At 43.3% G+C, this 19,018-nt stretch overlaps 3 protein-coding genes across 4 annotated transcripts; all 3 read right to left on the bottom strand.

Annotated features, from left to right (window-relative positions):
- Window positions 1-12: 12 nt before the first annotated feature.
- On the bottom strand, window positions 13-7,140 carry LOC120673143. 2 transcript variants are annotated; one of them, XR_005674888.1, is made up of 3 exons: window positions 7,091-7,140; window positions 504-1,407; window positions 13-416 (listed from the first exon to the last, which is right to left on the bottom strand). XR_005674888.1 is itself a non-coding variant. In XM_039954203.1 (2 exons), the coding sequence occupies exon 2, from the start codon at window positions 4,107-4,109 to the stop codon at window positions 2,685-2,687; it is 1,425 nt and encodes a 474-aa protein (XP_039810137.1). In that variant the 5' UTR covers window positions 4,110-5,272; window positions 7,091-7,136; the 3' UTR covers window positions 1,414-2,684. The 2 variants fall into 2 exon arrangements, 1 of the variants encoding a protein (XP_039810137.1); XM_039954203.1 differs by lacking the exons at window positions 13-416; window positions 504-1,407 and adding an exon at window positions 1,414-5,272 and having other exon boundaries at window positions 7,091-7,136.
- A 2,090-nt stretch (window positions 7,141-9,230) lies between these two features.
- LOC120647581 lies at window positions 9,231-10,852 on the bottom strand. Its single transcript, XM_039924417.1, has 3 exons — window positions 10,092-10,852; window positions 9,430-9,756; window positions 9,231-9,342 (listed from the first exon to the last, which is right to left on the bottom strand). The coding sequence occupies exons 1-3, from the start codon at window positions 10,850-10,852 to the stop codon at window positions 9,231-9,233; spliced, it is 1,200 nt and encodes a 399-aa protein (XP_039780351.1).
- Window positions 10,853-14,433: 3,581 nt separating this feature from the next.
- Window positions 14,434-18,766, bottom strand: LOC120675006 (transmembrane protein 120 homolog). The gene is made up of 10 exons (XM_039956422.1): window positions 18,354-18,766; window positions 17,235-17,313; window positions 17,031-17,125; window positions 16,382-16,486; window positions 16,207-16,286; window positions 15,872-15,962; window positions 15,659-15,766; window positions 15,198-15,284; window positions 14,973-15,041; window positions 14,434-14,754 (listed from the first exon to the last, which is right to left on the bottom strand). The coding sequence occupies exons 1-10, from the start codon at window positions 18,561-18,563 to the stop codon at window positions 14,614-14,616; spliced, it is 1,065 nt and encodes a 354-aa protein (XP_039812356.1). The 5' UTR covers window positions 18,564-18,766; the 3' UTR covers window positions 14,434-14,613.
- Between the last annotated feature and the right edge of the window lie 252 nt (window positions 18,767-19,018).

Genomic DNA, 19,018 nt, shown 5'->3' with positions numbered 1-19,018 from the left:
AAACATGGGAAATACACGGCAATTTGTTAGGACAGCTTAAATAAATCTCAGATCGCACTACTTCCTGTTCCTGCATCAAAGATTGCTCGCCATGTGGACGACTATTAGAGCATCTCCAAGAGCTCTTGTATTTTATTTATCTAAATATGGAGATTGTACCCCTTTGTAAAATAGAAAATTATATAATTCTATGAGGGTAGTCCAAGAGACTAGCTAAAACGTGATGGTTATATTCAAAACTTGGTTCACGTCATCAATTTGCATCGGATTGCCTCCACGCGACATCGCCGATATTTGACGCCGCCGCCGCCACCGCCCATCGATCCTGCACATTCTTGGGCGAGGCTCGGCTGGGACGGGGACGACGCAGCCGGCCTGGACGTGGACGATGCAGCCGAGTCAACAATTCCTCATCTCTGAAATTGATATAGTAGCATCAGAAAATCAAGAACGAAGAACATCAACAATACCAAATCTCAGTGATCCCTAAACCAGAAATTGACCTTGGCTCATGTCGGCTTCCATATTCTCAAATCCTAGCGGGACTTGCAGGCCAGGAGAAGACCACACACCATCATGGTGGAATACCGCGGTCGACGCAGCTCGGGGACGCGGTGGCCGGCTCATGGCGACTACGTTGGCGGCGATTTGGTCCTGCCTGCGGCAAGGGAACGAGGAGGCGACTAGGCCTGATTCATTGGGCTAAAAAGGAGAGGCAGGACAACGAGATGCGCATCCGCGGGAGCGCCAAAATCGCCGCGAGATGGAGAGGTGCGGTCGCGGGAGCGCCAAAATCGGAGGCGATGGCGAGCGGGCGGCGCTAGGCAAAGGTAACCGAGAGGAGAGCCGCCGATAGCCAGCGTGGAAGAATAGCTAGTCAGATGGCTCATCTGTAGGATGCATTTTTTTGGGTCTGTTTTTCTTTTTTGGCTAAGAGAAGATAAATAGAAGAGTTGTTGGAGATACTCTTAGCACAGTAGTTGCAGTACGAGACAGAAAGTATACTCATCAATCACACCAACGTGTTTACACAAGTCATGACTACACCAAACTTTTGCAAGCCTCTGCTCCATTTCATATAGAGCAGGAGCTATCTATTACTCTTGTTTTACACACAACTTTAGATACAACTAGAAACATACGCGCGGCGCCGCGCGATCACTACTGAGAGTTTTAGGTATAGAGAAGCAGTCGTGAAATTTTTCTCTCTATTCAGTGGAGAACAAAATTGTGTGGGAAATTGTCGGGGAGTAAGTATAGATTACAGATTGAGATTCGAATAACAACATAAATCACCATGCAGACACACTACAACTGAATTGTTTCATCTAGAGGAGTGAGTGATGCAGACTTTTCTACTGATTGTGTCTAGTTGTCCAGGTGGGAGCTCCAGCCATTATTCGACACCTTGCAAGATGAGTTTAGATATGTCAGTATTAGTGATAGTGTGTTCCCACATTCTTGATATACGGGCATGTATCACATAGTTGAGTCCTTTTGGTTGTCGTTCCGAAAGTAGAACAAGGTTTCCTTGCATGTGGATTGGAAAAAATTTATGAAATCAAATCATCTGAATTATTTCTTTATATACTATATTTGAAGTGCTAGTTCCACATGTACCATCCTGATTTTCAATTAATATTTTAAGGCCATTTCTGTTTGTAACTCTTGAAACTGCAACGTAGAGTTGGCCATGTGTAAAAACTGGTTTTTTAAGTATATTCCAACCCTTGATAAAGTCTGGCCTTGACTCTTGTTTATAGTCATACAGTAACAAACTTTAATAGGAAATTGTCTTCGGCATAAAGTAAATGGCCAACGATTTCCACGTGTTGTTAAATTTATTCTAGGTATATATGCTTTTTGTCCTATATGTGTACCAGTTACTATGACAGCTTCAATAATATTATATGCTAAATTTGTGATTATCAACCTTGTACCATTGCAGAGTCCTAAGCTTTGATTCAGATTTCTTAGTAACATTACTGGTGTACCAATCTTGAGTTTCAATTTATGAGATGGAAAATTATTTGCATTCAAGGTATTCAAATATTCAACAGGATATAATATATCTGCAATTCTGCATCATTACAAGTATCTATACAATTCAATATTGAGCCAGCACTTAAATATTCTCTCTATATTTGGTACCAAGGTTAATATGTAATCATTTATTTGGTCAACTATATCATTTGTAGTTGATAAAATAGCTCTTTCTTTGCGGTAGTCTGGGTCATTGTATTTTTTTTTGAAATCTGGAAATACAAAATCCACTAATTTTTCAATTTTGTTATCTGTGGTGTATAGTAGCAAATCTCTTGGTATCTCAATTATAGATGTATCTTCATCTTTGTCTTTATTGTTTGCGTCATTATTTACCGTTTGGCCATATTCCATTTCTAGAATCCAATTGCTAAATCTATTTAACTCTTCATATTCAAGGCTGTTAGGTTCCACTTTTTGTAATCGCATGTTGATATGCAGTTTTAATATCTTAAAAAAAACTCGGACCGGGCGGGGGAAAGACCGCCCCCCGCGGCATTCTATTTAAGAGGCCAGTTTGACCCGGCCGAGAAACCCCCCGAACCCCGGCTCATTCCGGCCTTGGGCCTGGCGGCACTATTCCACCGGGCCGGACCACCCGCCCCCTAGCGTCGGACCAGCCCCCAGGCGGCACCGCACAGCTAGGTCGGGGTACACGGCCCAAGTGTCGGACCAGCCAGCCCAAGGACTTCGGGAGCACAGCGAGGGGGGTTTTTGACCACCAGGCCGAGAAATCCGTCCCCGACGGGGCTCGAACCCTTGACCTGGGGGGTGCCATCCAGAAGCCTTTGCATCTGGGCTAGCAACCGTAGGCGTTTTAATATCTTTACATCATCCCAAAGATATGACTTAAATATCGATGCATTTATAATTTGTGTTTTTGATGCATTTTCAATAACTGGAAGAATTTGTTTGGGATCTCCGCCTAAGACAACAACCTTTCCTCCAAATAACATATTAGATGCTTTAGGGTCTGTCTCAGAAATTATATCTTTTAGTGATCTATCTAGTGCTTCGAAGCATTGCCGATTTGTCATTAACGCTTCATCCCATATAATTAAATTAGTTTGCATAAGTAGTTCAGCCAATTTTGTTCCTCTTTTTATATCACACAGAGATAATTCATCGATTTCTAGTGGAATCGTAAATCTTGAATGAGCAGTTCGTCCATTTGGTAGTAATAATGAAGCTACACCTGATGATGCAACTGTTAGTACTATCTTGCGTCGTGCTCGTAAGTATGATATGATTGTATTCCATAAAAATGTTTTCCCGGTTCCAACATGACCAGATAAAAAGAAAAAATTTGGTATGTTACATAATACACAATTTATTATCTCATGGAAAGCATGTTTTTGGTCCTCATTTAATTGGAAATACATTTTATTAGCTTGCTCTTCTAGATAATCTGTATCGTAGGTTAGTTCCTCTTCTATAAAATGGTTATTTTTTCCTATAAAGCATTGGGTATTTCGTTGTGGTAAGTTATAACTGTTTATGCTTATTCCATTTTTACTCAATATTTTCTCTAGTTCCATATGTAATAAATCTTGTAATTCTGTCTCGGTAGCATAATATTTTATTGGGTGATGTTTGATAAGTAATGTATTTTCTATATCGTCAACCATTTTTCTCCAATTTTTATTATAAAACTTTCTTTCATCTTTCAAATTGCAAAATAGAAGCATTGTTACAAATAGATATCTTAGTTGTGATGCTGTTGCCCAATTGGCAGCTTCGTTAAAGGCGTTATACCATTCGTTGTCGTCAGTAAGTAGACCTCGTGCTGTACAAGCTTCTTTAAAAGATTGGTATATAGTTCCATTGTATGTTCTGATATCTTCATAACTTGTTGCTCCTTTAACTATCATGAGTAGCATACGAAGGTAGAATCGTTCCTCTTCAGTTGGGTTTACATAATATAAGCGTCCAATCTTAAAACCATGCTTTCTTTTGACCCATTTTTTATTTTTTGTACTCCATTTCCATTGTAATGGGAAGTCACAATATGTTAGATTTCTAGCTTCTTGGTAATTTTTGTTGGCTTCAAACCATTCTGTGAGCATTGTCTTCTGATTATTAGGATCAGCAAGTATGGCCTTTAGCTTATCATTTTTTTTGTAGTTTTGCTATATTCATAAAAGGTAGATGAACTGGAAGCCTTTCTACTGGTGGGCAATGATAGTGAATATTAAATCCAAGTAGCCTCCAAATTGCATCTTGTTCACAAATATATCTGCAATCTAGATGTTCTTTTATTTCATCTATATCTTTTGTTTGTTCATCTTCATTTGTTTTGAGATATTCAAATATTGCTTTTGCCCTATCTTGTCCTTTGTTTACATATTTGCAAAGGTATTTCAACATCTTGCTTTTGTTTACATACTCAACATTTATATGAGCTTGATATTTTTTTAGAAGCTGTAAATTATGAGGCACAACCCATCTATTATCTAGGTTACAATTATCTCTACGTATGTAAATATTAGTATCTCTTTGTCGATATTGTGTGAAACCATTATCTGTAAAATTTGTTCCATCTTGAAATTCTTTTGGATAAAACTTTGAGCATCTTCCTTTTCTCATGCACGGGCAATTTTCATTTAGTATTCCACAAGGGCCATGCATCATATGTTCTGATATAAGAATATATCCTAAAGGATCTTCGGATGGATGGGGTATCTCTGCAGATATCCATTTACCTATAATTTCAGGTGTGATTTCGTTCCCATTTTTATCTATTCAGACTAAAATGTGGGCATGTGACAATCCTCTTTTTTGGAATTCTATGGAGTATAGAAGAGCTAATGTTGGACCAAAAATTTTACCTAACCGGATATATTGAAGTAATTGCTCTAATTTGATATGAAAGATACGTACTATGATATCAGGTCTATCGTTTGGCTGTTCACCAGGTAAGATAGCTGAAATTATCTCAGGCCATTTTGGATTACAAGTAAATGTTATGAATAGATCAGGTTGTCCATAAACTCGACATATAGCAATGTCATCGTGGTCATTTTGTACCATATATCGTCTTGAACCAACATGGCTTGATGATAATAGCACTCTTTTTCCAATTTGGTTTCCTTGACTTAATCCTTTTTCTACAGCATCAAATACACCTTGAAGGTAGCCTGCTCTTAGTTTATCTTGATTTCTAGCAATATATCCAAGTCTATCTTCATCTTCCATTGCACGAGCATCCACAATAGCTTGTTTTGACAATCTACCATAACATAAGTACGGATTCGGTTGGTTAGGTCGAAAATGCATATGATATTTATAGTACTCATGTAATGTTATTGTATTCCTTTTTTTCATTTCCTTTCTCTTTTTTATCTGAATGGTATGGTATTCCTAGTTGGAATCCTCTTTCACCATATGGAAACAATAATGGATATTGTAGAGGCATGTAAGCTGGATGGAATATTGATATACGTTGCAATCCTTTTTGTTTGGTACTAACTATGATATCTCTTTTATATTGTTCAAGACTTACATCACCGACTATAAGCATTGCTAATTCTTCGCTATGTGGCATTTCACACTGTATTTTATCTCCTTTATTTGCTCCTATAATTTTAATTCTAATATCAACACCATTATGCTTCTCAAGAAGGTCCCGAGCATGGCGAAATATTTTAACTAACGGATTGTTGTTGTCCAACATTTCCTTGAGTTGACTAACTATTTCGATATTTAAATCACTTTCTTCAGGTTCTTCTTTTTGTAGTGCGCGTGTTCTATTTTGAATTTCATTTTTTGTATAAAAAATATATAATTCAGCAAATTTTGGAATTTTGTTTGGTGAAGGTAGTAGAGAGCCTATTCGGTGATGTACTTGTCCATTGATGCGAAATACATATGGACCTTCACCTGTATTTATATTTCTATCGATATTACCACCCATTGATGTAAATGCAAAGAGGCTATTGTATTGTCTTATTTTTGGAAGAAAATGCTTTGATATTGGTTCATGCTTGTTGTTTATTAATCTACTTAAAAATTCAGGTGGCTCTTTAAAAGGTGGTATCTTGATTTGTCCATATTTGCAGCAGTTAGAGTAAACGATTTCTTTCTTTTTTCTTGAGTCAGTAATATTTCTTTCATCAAACCACAAGCATGCATTGCAATGTTTACAAATATGTTTTGGTGTTCCTATATATGATCTTTGCTCATATGTTCCCTTCAGGTGCTGAATATAATCTGTTGGATATGAAACCATACCATGATTTAATGATAAATAAGCATGAGTAACATCAATATTGATGCGTTGCCACTTTCTCTTATTTTCTGAGCTTGAACCATCGTTCAATCTTTTCTTTCTATTGCTGCTTGATATTTCATGAGTAACATCAATATTGATGCATTGCCGTTTTCTCTTATTTTCTGAGTTTGAATCATCATGCAATCTTTTTTTTATATTGCTGTTTGATATTTTTTGTTTTCTGATTATTCTTCTCTTTTTAGGGCTTATCAGTATATTGTCATCTGATATGATAGGAGCTTTTCTTTTTCTGTATACCATGTTTGTATATCTATATTATCAAATAAAAGGACCATGATAAAATTAGTTAGGTACGCTCCACAAGTCCAGAAATAATTACAAAAGAGAAATACAAAGGAGAATAAGAAAATATATATTTTAAATGATTTGTATAACAAAGGGATGCTACTGAAAATTATATTAATATGTGCTTATTCTTCTTAAATTATTGTTAGATGCACAGACTTATAAAAGGAGTTGCAGCTATATCTTGTTATGATGAGTCTTTCAAAATCAGTGATTAGAAACAAACTTTTACCATGTAAATAGCTCAAATTTATATATCTACAAGGTAGCTGCACCCCCCTCCAATTTTATCTAGCTTCGCCCTTGACCTATAGGTTATTATTTTAAATGTTACATGATCTATACAGGTTATATTGGAACTGGTAACGGAAAGATGCATGTTTTGATGCAAAATATATTATACTATAGTATTTTCAGGATCTAATAGCGGAAAAGAATAAGCTATAAGTACATTATGGGGATAATATGTACCTTGTTTTAGCTAGTTCTCCTTGTCAGTTATCCAGAAAATGGTTCCAGCATCATGTTTTAAAAAAGATTAGTTCAGCAAATAAGATTATTTTGAGGAGTTTAAATCTGAAGTTAAGAAAGATAGAAGACACCAATCATTAGCAATCTATTAAAAACCTATCTGAAATTGATATTTCAAGGTTTCAGAAAATAGAAACAGAGGAATGGCATGATTGAATAGCAATCTGCAGTGAAAATAATTCTAACAAATCGACATATTGTTACGATAGCATCGATCGAGTATTTAATCCAGTGAGCTAGACTTTATCTAGTCCGCATATGCCATTCTGGTTGTATGGCGTGGCTAGCTATGTGGCTTGGAAATCAAGAGCACTGCATTGATGGTCAGGCAGCAGCAGGTGGAGAAGCTACACTTTTGCTGCTCGGAGGAGAAGGTGAGGAAAGGGCTGTGGTCGACGGAGGAGGACGAGTGGCTTGCATCCCACATTACTCGCTTTGGTGTTAGCTGCTCGACGACGCGTACTTTTGCTGCTCGGAGGAGAAGAAGGTGAGGAAAGGGCTGTGGTCGACGGAGGAGGACGAGTGGGTTGCATCCCACATCACTCGCTTTGGTGTTAGCTGCTCTCGCCGATGGCGAGACCGGCCGGCGGTGGTGGGGAGGGGCGGCGTCGCGGCCGTGGCCGGTGGAGGTTGAGCCACAACTTCCTGGTGAGGTTTGGTCGTTGATGGTGGCGTCACGCTATACCGAACCACCATGCTAGGCAGCTTCTACATCACGCATGCCCACACATGCATCTGCACTTGCGAAGAGCCTTCATGCATCTGCATATCAGGTCTTGGACAACAAAGAGCTAATTTTATCAAATGCTATACTACCTTGTTCATCGGGTTTTTTACATTTTTACCACTATAAGGAAGGTCACTTGCTGGTTTAGCACGCTTAAACGGGCCCCTACAGATTTAGCACTACTGTAGCTGGAAATCTTACGTTTTTACCACTTTTGCCTACGTGGCAGGACACGGCGGCAGGCCACGTTGGCGCCCGGTCAGCAAGGCGAGGCGAAATGTCCTTTGTGCCCTCGCCCCTTTGTTTATGTGCCCGTGACCCCCGGTCCAGCCCGTTGACCGCTCCCACTCTCCTCACCCCCCTCTCGCTATCCCGCCGCCGCCGCCGCCTTTCTTCCCCACTGCGCCGCCGCCTCACGCCTCCCCCAGCGCAACGGCGGCCAGGGCTATGGCGCAGAGGGCCGACTCATCCAGCTCCAGCGTGAGTAGGGCAACGAGGAGGCAGGGGAGAGGAGTGAGCTCCGTGTGCGAGCAGCATCCGGTCGGTAAAGAGACTGGGCTGCCTTTGATCGTGTGCCCCGATTGCGATCTTGCCCAGGTGATTGAGCTTCGCGTGGTCAAGCTGGAAAGTCAGAACAAGGGGCGCATCTTCTTCAAATGCCCGAGAAATGGGGTAAGTTGTGAGTTTTTATCCATTTTCAATCAAACCTAGGGTTTCAATGTTCATCGTTTTTTTGCAGAATCCGAAGCTGTGTGGCTTCTATAGGTTTTAGAGGGAGTATCTGGATGAGCTGGTGGAGAAGAAGATCGTCAGGATATGCTGTCAGCAGATTGATGAACATGGAGGAGAAGAGGATGAAGCACCTGCTGAAGATGAGGGGATGAAGCAACTGGAGAACAAGATGGAGAGACTGATGTGGAAAAATGGACATTTTCATTGGTTGTATTGCAGTAGTTGTATTGGCGTTTGTGGTAAAATCTGTTTGCAACGAACTGATGTAGACAGTAGTGTGTTTCAGTAGGGAATGAACTTGACTGAGCAAATGAAAACATGGAGTTTGTTCATGTCTAGTTTGTAAAGTGCTGTGCTGCTTTTGTATGAAAATTGAAATGAGCAAATGAAATGAGGTAATTTGAATGAGCAAATGGATGCAAATTGAACAGAAAAAATGACCATGACATAGGACATAGGACATGGTAAATGTTCCAAACAGAGAATACATGGTAAATATTCCCAACTACAACTCACTTTACAACACAGAAGTTGCCAAAGGCCATGCAAAATACAGTATTTTGGCCAATCATACACCACAAAAGACACTAGCGTCACTTCTCACTTCTAACTGCTCACTGCTCACTTGCTCTTGCGTGCTTTCTTCTTAGGTGGTGTTTTTTTCACTTTAGTTGCCAAGGCCTTCCTCTTTGGTGTAAGTTTCTTGGCATGTTCACCATCTGAGAATAGTACCCTGCCATGGAAACAAGTACACACATTGAACAAATGACTTAGATAATTTGGAAAAAGATGTTGCAGACAATGACAATAACCTTTTTGCTGGGGGGTTGTCTGAATGGGTTCTGGGGCATTAATCACTGCCAAAGCCATAGGTTCAAGGGGTGCTTCTTCACTTGGCTCAGGGACAGATGATGCAAATTCATTCCTGGTAGCTTCAACCTCTTCCCTTGATGCTGCTTCTGCTGCTTCCCTTGCTGCTGCTGCCTTCAGTTCTGCTTCTTGTGCATCTCTCTTTGCTTTTGCAGCAGCTTCCCTTGCCAGTGCTCCTCTAGTCCTTGGAGTTGGCTGTTCAGTAGCATCAGCAGCAGTTGGCTTGGACTTCTTTTTTCTCCCAGGCTTGGCAGGATTCTTCTTCTTAGGTTTCTTCCTGTAAAAAAGTGTAATGGATCAAGGTTACAAAGTAAGAAATTATGTGAAGATACTAGGACAAATAAAGTAGTTATGCACCTTGCTCAAAACTCTTTGTGTAGATGCACACTGATGTTGTCCCTCATTTATTTGTATCTGCATTTACAAAATAGAAATTAAGCTAGGTTCAATTATAATTAAATAAGTACAAAATCAGAGTATGCAAACAAAGACAAATAAGTAACAATCACAGTATGAACATATTTCAGAAGTTATACACTGACACTGCCATCATGCTATGTTCTAGCTCTAAGTTTCCATGGACACCCTACAGCTGCACAGGAAACCCGGTACCTTTCTTTGTCAGAGTGCTCAGTTTGAAGCTCAAACTCGTTAACAATAGCATGCTGCTTAGCTGCAAGCCTCAACTCTGGCATGCTGGGGTAGCAGATGCCTACACTCAGATCAGGATGGTCCCTGTCCCATTCATACAGTGGCTCCTCATCAGCTGTGTCATCAACATTTACAGCTGCTTCATTGATGTCTTCCTGCATCTCTGTTGACATAGCTGGAAATAGCACATCTTGTCCATGACCAGCTTTTTCTGGTTCCACAGCACCCTTGAATCCCATTGCCTCAAATACAAGGTCCTCATCAACAACCTGTGCAGCTATATCATCATCATCTGGGTTCTCTAAAATGGTCAGAGTGCTCCAATCAACTGCTGGTGGCTGTTGAGCAGGTGCTGCTTGCGGGGAACTGTTGGTATCACCACATCCTTCAACATCAGTAGCCTCTGCATTGGTTCCATTAATCACACCAGAGACACATCTACCTTTTGAAGCATCTGATGAAGATTTTCCCTTAATAGAGTCCTTGCTCACAACATCTACTACAAGAATAGCCTGCCTCTCATCCCCTCTGTCCTTAATCATCTGCTGTATATGTTCATCCCTCCTTAGCTTCCACTCAAACCCAGTATCTTGGTCAAGAACCCAAACTGCCAGTGTTTGACTAGGCCCCCATATAATCTTTGAGGCCAAATCCTCACTGAATTGAGCAAGAGAGTACTGACTGTTCCTATCAAACCATATGTTATGCTGCTGCTCTACCATTTCCACTAGCCCATATTCACCATCAGCAACATATGGAGAAACCTTAACAACTAGCCTAAACACACTGCCAGGATCGATCCTGGCATCATCATAAATAATGAAAACAAATGAGGACCCACACACGCTCTTGCTATGCATAATAGACACATTCATCGAGTGGAGCTTAAGAACTCATCAGGGAGGACAATCACAAGGGTCCATTGCGGCCACGGGAGATGGCGACCTATTACATCACACGCCTGAACCGAGAAACAAGAAATCAAAAGCCGCAAAACCTGAGATCCCGCAAAACCAAACCCTAATCGCAGCGGGTGGCCATGAGGAAACAAGCCCACGTACCTTTCCCTTAGTCGCGGCGGAATGGAATTGCGGTCACCATGGCAAGAGCCCTGGCCGCCGTTGCGCTGGGGGAGGCGTGAGGCGGCGGCGCAGTGGGGAAGAAAGGCGGCGGCGGCGGCGGGATAGCGAGAGTGGGGGGTGAGGAGAGTGGGAGCGGTCAACGGGCTGGACCGGGGGTCACGGGCACATGAACAAAGGGGCGAGGGCACAAAGGACATTTCGCCTCGCCTTGCTGACCGGGCGCCAACGTGGCCTGCCGCCGTGTCCTGCCACGTAGGCAAAAGTGGTAAAAACGTAAGATTTCCAGCTACAGTAGTGCTAAATCTGTAGGGGCCCATTTAAGCGTGCTAAACCAGCGAGTGACCTCCCTTACAGTGGTAAAAATGTAAAAAACCCCTTTTCATCGAACGCAAGTAAGAGGCGGCCACTGGCCAAGGACCTTATTGCCACCTTGTTCCTAGGTAGAAGACGTCTGGTTCCAACGTTGGTTCAGTGAGTAGCTTGCCTTGGAGACATTTCGTCGAGCAGCTATCGGGCATCTTCCAATGAGCACTCCACCTGCAAGTGCGCTGGATGGCGTGCTCGGTGAAGCTCCAAGGGCAGGGAAGGGAGGCGCCAGGCAGGCGACGACGAGGGTAAGCGCCCTTCCTTTGGCTACGTCCGCGCGCGCTCTCTTAGGTCTCCGAGCCTGAGCGGGCGCCAGGTGCCTTGTGCTGTGGTCGCATCTCTCCGGCTTCGCTGCGGGTTGAGCGTCTGTTGGGGTGGTGCCGCCGCTGTCGGTTGGGGTTCACGGCCGTGGCTCGCGGAGGCGCGGGTGCGGCGGTGCAAGGCCGCGCGCGCAGCTCGTGGCGAGCGCGTGCGTGCTGATGGCACGGCCGCTACGGTTGTTCGCCGGCAGTGAGCGTCGGGTGGGGTGGCGGCGTGGCGCTCATTCGGGGTGTCGCCGTCGGCGGCGCATCTCGCTAGCACAGCATCGAAACAAACAAGGACGGCTTGAAATCGAAAGGAGAACTCGAGTTTACCTGTAACAATTCAAACTGAATTCAAATGAAAATTTAAGAATGTTGAAGGAGCTTACATGTGGGCCCCACCTGTCAATCTCTCACCCTCTCTTCTCCATGTTTCTCCCTGTTGAGCACAGCGCACGGTATGGCGCTCGGATTTCTCCCGAAGCCGTGCGTGGCTGTCGGGGAGCCTTCCCTGTTTTCCCGGCTGGCGACGTCGCCAAGTCGTCCACGACGCCTTTCCGAGCTCGCCATCTGCCCTCCTTTCGTTCTCTCTTGCGCTCGCTCTCTTCTTCCTCGGTTCACCGCGGTTGAGCTCGAGCCGCTCGTCGTTCCGGCCCAAATCGCGAGTTTCCTTCCACGAACTTCCAATCCACCGCAACCATGGGTTAATCACTTAGCTAGCTTCCTTCCCAACCCCATCAATCACAGCCCCGACCCCCACCTCGCCGGGAATCGGAGGTTCCCTGTCCGCCGGCGAGCAGGAACTCCCGAGATCCACCTCCACGCCGACAACCCACCTCCAGCCATCGTTTTCTTCGTCCAGTAGCTCAAATCAAGTCTAGGTGAGATGCTCCTACGCGTGCGCCTCTTTCCCCTTTGATTCTTGCATCACCGATGTCAGAACGCGGCCATGCCACCGCCGGCCGACCCGCCTGCCGCCGCCGCACGGCGCGGGCAGCGCTCACGCCGCCCCACGCCGCGCTTGCACGCGCACCAGAGCCGCCCGACCCGCTGATGCTCCCCCCGCGCCGCTCCGCCGCCGCTTGGCCCCACCGTCGCCGGGACGAGCTGCGCTGCCGCTTCCCCTGCTTCGCGCCGCCGCTAGGGCGGTGCCGGCGCCGACCACCCCGCCGCCTGGGGCGCGCGCGGGCCCCACCGCGCCGCTGCTGCCGTGCCGCCGCGTGGGCCGCCGCGGGCCGCTCGGCCCTGCGCCTGGCGCGCCACCGCACGCCGCGGCATGCGTGGTCGGGCAGGGCAGGCCGCCCCTCCCACTGACTAGTGGGGCCCGCTGGTAGGGGGATTTAGGGGGGGTTTCTTTTATTTGTTGTTTAATTTCGGCTGTAGCTTGTAAAATCCATATAAAATCAAAGACAAATGTAAAAAATATGAAATAAATTTTGTTAGAGTAAGATATATGGAGGAAAAATATACATGCTGGTAAAATAACCTTTTTACCCTGCAAAAATTTAAATTGTGTTTAGTCTTGCTTAATTAGTTTCTATAGATCTGTTAATCTAAAAATTGTGAAATTTTTGCAGTAGCTTACTTTAAGCATGAGTGATCCACCATAAAATTTTCATATTCATAGGACCTAGTTTAGTTTATGAATATAAAATGTAACCAAACTTAAATATGTGTATAGGAATAATAATATTTTTACATGTAAAATTTTATACAAATTATAAGAGACAAGTAATAATGTCTTTGCTAGTCATGTTTTATTTTATAGTAAATCATGCTCTAATTGATAATTTGGCCTCTAATTGTTTCTTGCACTTAGGGTTAAAGTTAATTATCACCATACCTGCGTCATTTTATGTAAATTGTTAATTTATTTAATGTTTATATTCTAATGGCAAAGTCATATTGGCATTTACTCATTGTCTCATATGCATGGCATTTACTCATTGTCTCATATGCGTACATATAGAGGACCGGACGGGAACTGTCTAGCCCCGTCTGTGTCGATTGAGGACCGTACCGTTGTCGGCCCTGCTGATCATGTTTGAATTGTACTAACTGCATGCCGGGAGTAGGAGGTAGTCGAAACCGGTAAGCCGAGTACTGCCTTGTTTCGAAAGTACAGAACTTCTACCCACCCCTTAGGGCAGTCGAGTGGCCGCGGAGAATTGGGATGCATATGTTTACGTTTGGTGGTCTCTCGTAGGGCTCGGTTGACTATGCAGAGTTTTGACGATTGGGACGGAGAAGAGGATGAGTTTTTTTTTATGATTGGGATGGAGAAGACGAAGAGTGCTGCTTGGAGTTTAATTCACCACCGTTGCTTTCCAGAATAGTCTAGGCGGTGGCGCCGGATGCAAAGAATAGTCTAGGCGGTGGCGCCGGATGAGTTGCGACGTTGATCTGAACCGTTCAAAATGAAATCGAGAGCTCTCGATAAAGAGTGGACGTGGCCCAATGAGGGTTGAGAGCTTGGCTGAGATTTCGTTATGTAGAGAATTATCTACCTTTCTCAAAACTCAAATATTTAGAGCTGAACTGCCGAAGCATACATACATTCAAACTCGCAATTTTCATCTGAAGAGGAAACATATGTATCTTTCTTCGTGTTTCTATAGGGTATCAACTTCAGTGTTACAGGACCAAATACCAAAACAGGGAATTACAAGCAGCCAAAAATGTTTTACGGGTCAAAGGATTTACAAAAGAGATGGTGTCAGCATTCTGCTTTCGTCAATTTTGATGCGGGCGGTCCTGCCTGCCCTTGGCTTTCTTCATCTTTGCTTTGAACCTCAACTTCAATATCAGTGTCTCCACAGTGTTGACAAAGTTTCCCACTGCCATTACCACCAGCAGGATCCCGCAAACTACAACCTGGCAAATTCAAAAACATTGGGCAACATTCAGTTCATATATTCAGGACAGTTTGACCTATCATTCCATAACCACCTTGAATTTTTTTATATATGTTTTCAAATATTGGGCAAGACAATAAATTCCAAATAGCAATAAATTGGATCGAGGACAACTGGACAATATAATCCTATCTGACATTCAACTGCCAATAGTGATAACTATTGAATAATGCTTGCCTGCCATTCAGAGGCAAGCCCGTTCAAAGCTGTCTGAAGAAGCAAAACTCCAACATACGCCTCAAAACCCTGCAAACATGGAGTATCAAGGCTTAGGTGCAGCATATGCAGGATATCTATCCAATTAGACATAATTTGCGTACAAAAGGAACGACAACATATTCTGAAGGGATCAAGATGAGTAGCTAATTAGGCACTGCCATGCTTTGAATTCACACCCCATACCTGTAATATAAAAAGGACAGGATATAGCAACAAGAGCTGCCCCTCCACACCTGCTGTTTCTCCAGCAACAACATCCATTCTTTTTGCCTGCGTGTTGTGAGGAAAGTTAGGTATTTACATACATAATGATAGGCAAAAATTATTTGCAGGTCACATTCTAGTGGTAACCATTGCCCCAAAGATTTTTATTTTTTTTACCATAGTTCACTATAGCTTAAAAAACATCAAATAGATTGAATTGCTCTTCATAAGCACCAAGTGAAGATACCTATGCCCAAGTTTCATCATATAGAGGATTCTACTTAGGTCAGTTTTTTTTATAAGTATTTATTTCCGGTTAGAGTCATGTTTTTGAACACTGAGATGTACCCATCCTCTGAATCCAGGTTAAGAAAATTCCAAAGCTACAGAGTATATGTATATTGATTACTTTTGTTTCTTGAATCATGACAAGACCTTACCTTTCCTAGAGCTATGCGAGTGCGTAATCTTTGACGCTGGTATCTGTTCTGTAGATGCATTGCAATCCCTTGCATGATTGCCCAACGCAGGAAGAGTTGCACCCCCCTCTGTAACAGATCAGTGTTTGAGTGCAGCGCTAGAAGATTCGGGGGGCTGCCAAGTGATGCCTACTCTAGTGCTTTATCCAATAAAGTAAGAAGAAGAGCATATACCTGCTTGCTAGAACAATCAGGTTGTCCCTTTATCTCCCATGTAAGGCTAATAAGAGCCATTACCATAGCTAGATAGTGGTGATATATCCACCTGAGAATATAGTAATAAGTCATGATAAAAGAAGCATGCATTGGACAAGAAATTTAACCAACGAATAAACTTAACATGGTATTTAAATGTCGATGAAAGTCCTTTCAAGTACCAACAAATTATTTGAAATTGAGAAAACTTAACCGGACACGTGCTATAAATGGACGTTTGCAAATAATGCTTAAATATTGCAGTCAAAAGTTATAATATCTTAATGGAAGTTTGGGAGTGGATGATCCCTTACCATGGACGAATGTCACTTCCATTTGCAATCAATACATTCTCCCGCAAAGCAAAGCTTGTGTACAGGAATAGTAACCAAGCCTGATGAGTGGAAAGAAACTATTTAGACTGTTCTTATTGGACAATGCAGTGATGAGCAAAAATATTAAAGGAGTACTGTAGTATAGACAAGATACCTGGTAGATCTGAACTGCCCACGCTGGAAGGCATCCATCCCATATCCACCATCTTAGGAGGAGGAGGATAGATGGAAACAGCAGAAACTTATAGGCAGTCCTATCCTGCCAATAGAAAAGGTTAAAAATCAACACCATTGGTGTCATGCACTCTTATAGTTTACAAGATACAATATCAGTTCAGCCCTAAGATCAATTAATTAAGGATTATTTTAATTCAAAATCTGAAATGTATATTTTACATAACTTTTACGACATACTGACCATCATACAGCCCCGTATTATGTGTTTCTGAAGTACCTAGAGGTTTACAAAATATAACTGTATCACACAAAATAGGCTAGATATTTCAATAGAATGCTTTCTGAATTTACCATGTTTACCCCGATGATTCCGATTTCTCCTAAATTTTGTAAGCAGTGGCAGATTAAAGGTGGCGCATGTTATATGAATTTCTGCCATAATGCATAGAGAAATCAAACTTTGCACCAACAAAAGCAATCATTACAATCCATGAATTATCAGTTATCGCACTAGAAAAGGTCAAAAAGCCGAAGCAGACAATATTGTTAATTCAGTTCTTGATGTTAAGTACAGAAAAAACCTGCATCTCTTTTTGAATGACATAGAGGAAGTATCGTAAGCATACCCTATAATTATTGTACTCATCCTTGATTTTGAGCTTATCTTCCTTCCTGGCAACCCGCACATTCACAGGGCCTAGAAACATCTTAAGGAACTTCCCTGAAAGTTCAGAGTGAAGTACATTTAAAATGAGGTAATCATGACCCACAGATAACGATTAAGCTTCCGCCCAAGCAAAAGGAGGTATGTGGAAGGAAACATATCCAACCATTTCGCTTGCTGGGGAGAAACGAAGCCACATCACTATCTGTGATGGCTACCCTGGCACGCTCCAATTCCTCCTCGATCTGCAGCAAGTACAAATTTCAGATTTAGCTGATGTCCACAGCAAACAAACACATATATGCTCACAAGTCACAAGTATAGAGTTGAAGTGCTGCAAGGTGTTAATTGGTACGAACATGGGTTTTACAAGAGGTTAATTTTCAGGTTTTCAGCAGTACATAATCTCCTTAGAACAGTTTGCTGATAGGATCCAGCTATCTCTGGCACGCTGCGCTGCACATAACTACTTCTAAGATCACAAATCACGTCAACTTAATAACCAAGAAAAGAAACTAAGAATTTAAATCCCGATTGGACTAAAACCATTTGATGGGCCAGAAAGAAAAAATATAACAAAATGCGCATGGAAACTATTTTTGAGGGGCAAATTCAGTAACCAGTTATTAAATGGAAGAGCTTATCTGAACGCAAAGCCACAGATTCACCTGTGAGTTGGAAGAGAGAAAGCAAAACACGTATGAAGTGCATGGTTGCAAACTTGCAATGGGTGGGCCATGAGTGCGAGTGTAATTTTCCAGCAATGAGAGTCCACTAGGTCTAAACGATAACTGTTTTGAATTCACAGAGTTATATAAGCAGTTATGACAAGTCCTCCCAATTTGTGAGATGGCAAGCTACTAGGATTCCTACTGGGCTCTAATCCTCGAGCATCCGAAACTGTATGGGGGTACTAGAGCCAAGCATTCGAGAGCATGCGGCATCTGGAGGACGCCTGCGCCTCAAACTCTCGTATGGGGGCAAATAAGAAATACCCAGCCTAAGTAATCCAACAGGCGGACATCTCGATGAAGCAAACAATGGGGATGGCGGCCCAAATTTTTGACGACATCCACGCCGCACATCTCCTGGCCCACGCATGGAGCGCCCAGTGCTTCTCAAAGCAGGCATAAATTTAGTTTGGCAAAGCTAATCACGATCTGAAGTAGCACACGACGCGAGGGTGCTGCGAAGTTGAATCCTGAAGGCACCCGCGCGGCGCTGCGATGGAGCAATCGAGTCCGGGAAAGGGAAGAGGAGGGGTAGAGAAGGCGAGGAGTAGAACCTTGTCGACCGCGGATGGGTCGAGGGCGGGGAGCGAGCCCTGGAGGCGGCGGACGTCGGCGTCGAGCGCGACGGCGCGGCGGCGCAGCGCGTCCTCTTCGGCTGCGCGCGTGGCTACGAGGGCGGCGGCCGCCTCCCTCAGCTCCCGCGCCGCCTCGGCCGCGGCCGCCGCCTCCGCCTCGAGGCCGCGGGCGTCGCCGTCGCGTGACATTGGCAGCAGGCCGGAAGGGAAAGGAAGCGATGATTGGAGGAGAGGTGCGTGTTCGTGCGGTGCGGGTGCGCTGCGCCTTACACGTCACCCTCACCTTGTCACTGCCAGGTGGGCCGTTCCTGCGGTGGGCCCTGCCCAAAGGAAAGAGGAGGAAGGAGAACCAAGGAAGGAGAGGAGAGAGCCTCTCTCCAATCCTCCTTTTTTTTTTGTCTCTGGCTATACTCCTATGCCAAGCATAAATATATAGGATATGATTATCAAAGGAGTACATAATTATCTAGGATATTAGTACTCCGTGCAGGTTACAGTTGACCGTCGCCGTCGCCAAGCAAAAAAACCCCTGGTCTAGAGAGTTGTGCTACATAATTAACACGCATCCGCTGCCGTGCTTAACAAAAAAAATGATTATGTTAATACAGTCATATCACGCTGCCGAACGGTCACAAGCTAACGGG

This window comes from Panicum virgatum, chromosome 1K (assembly GCF_016808335.1).
Source record: "Panicum virgatum strain AP13 chromosome 1K, P.virgatum_v5, whole genome shotgun sequence".
Lineage (NCBI taxonomy): Eukaryota > Viridiplantae > Streptophyta > Magnoliopsida > Poales > Poaceae > Panicum > Panicum virgatum.
Note: the sequence above shows the minus strand (reverse complement) of the source record. Positions and strands in the feature narration are given on the sequence as shown.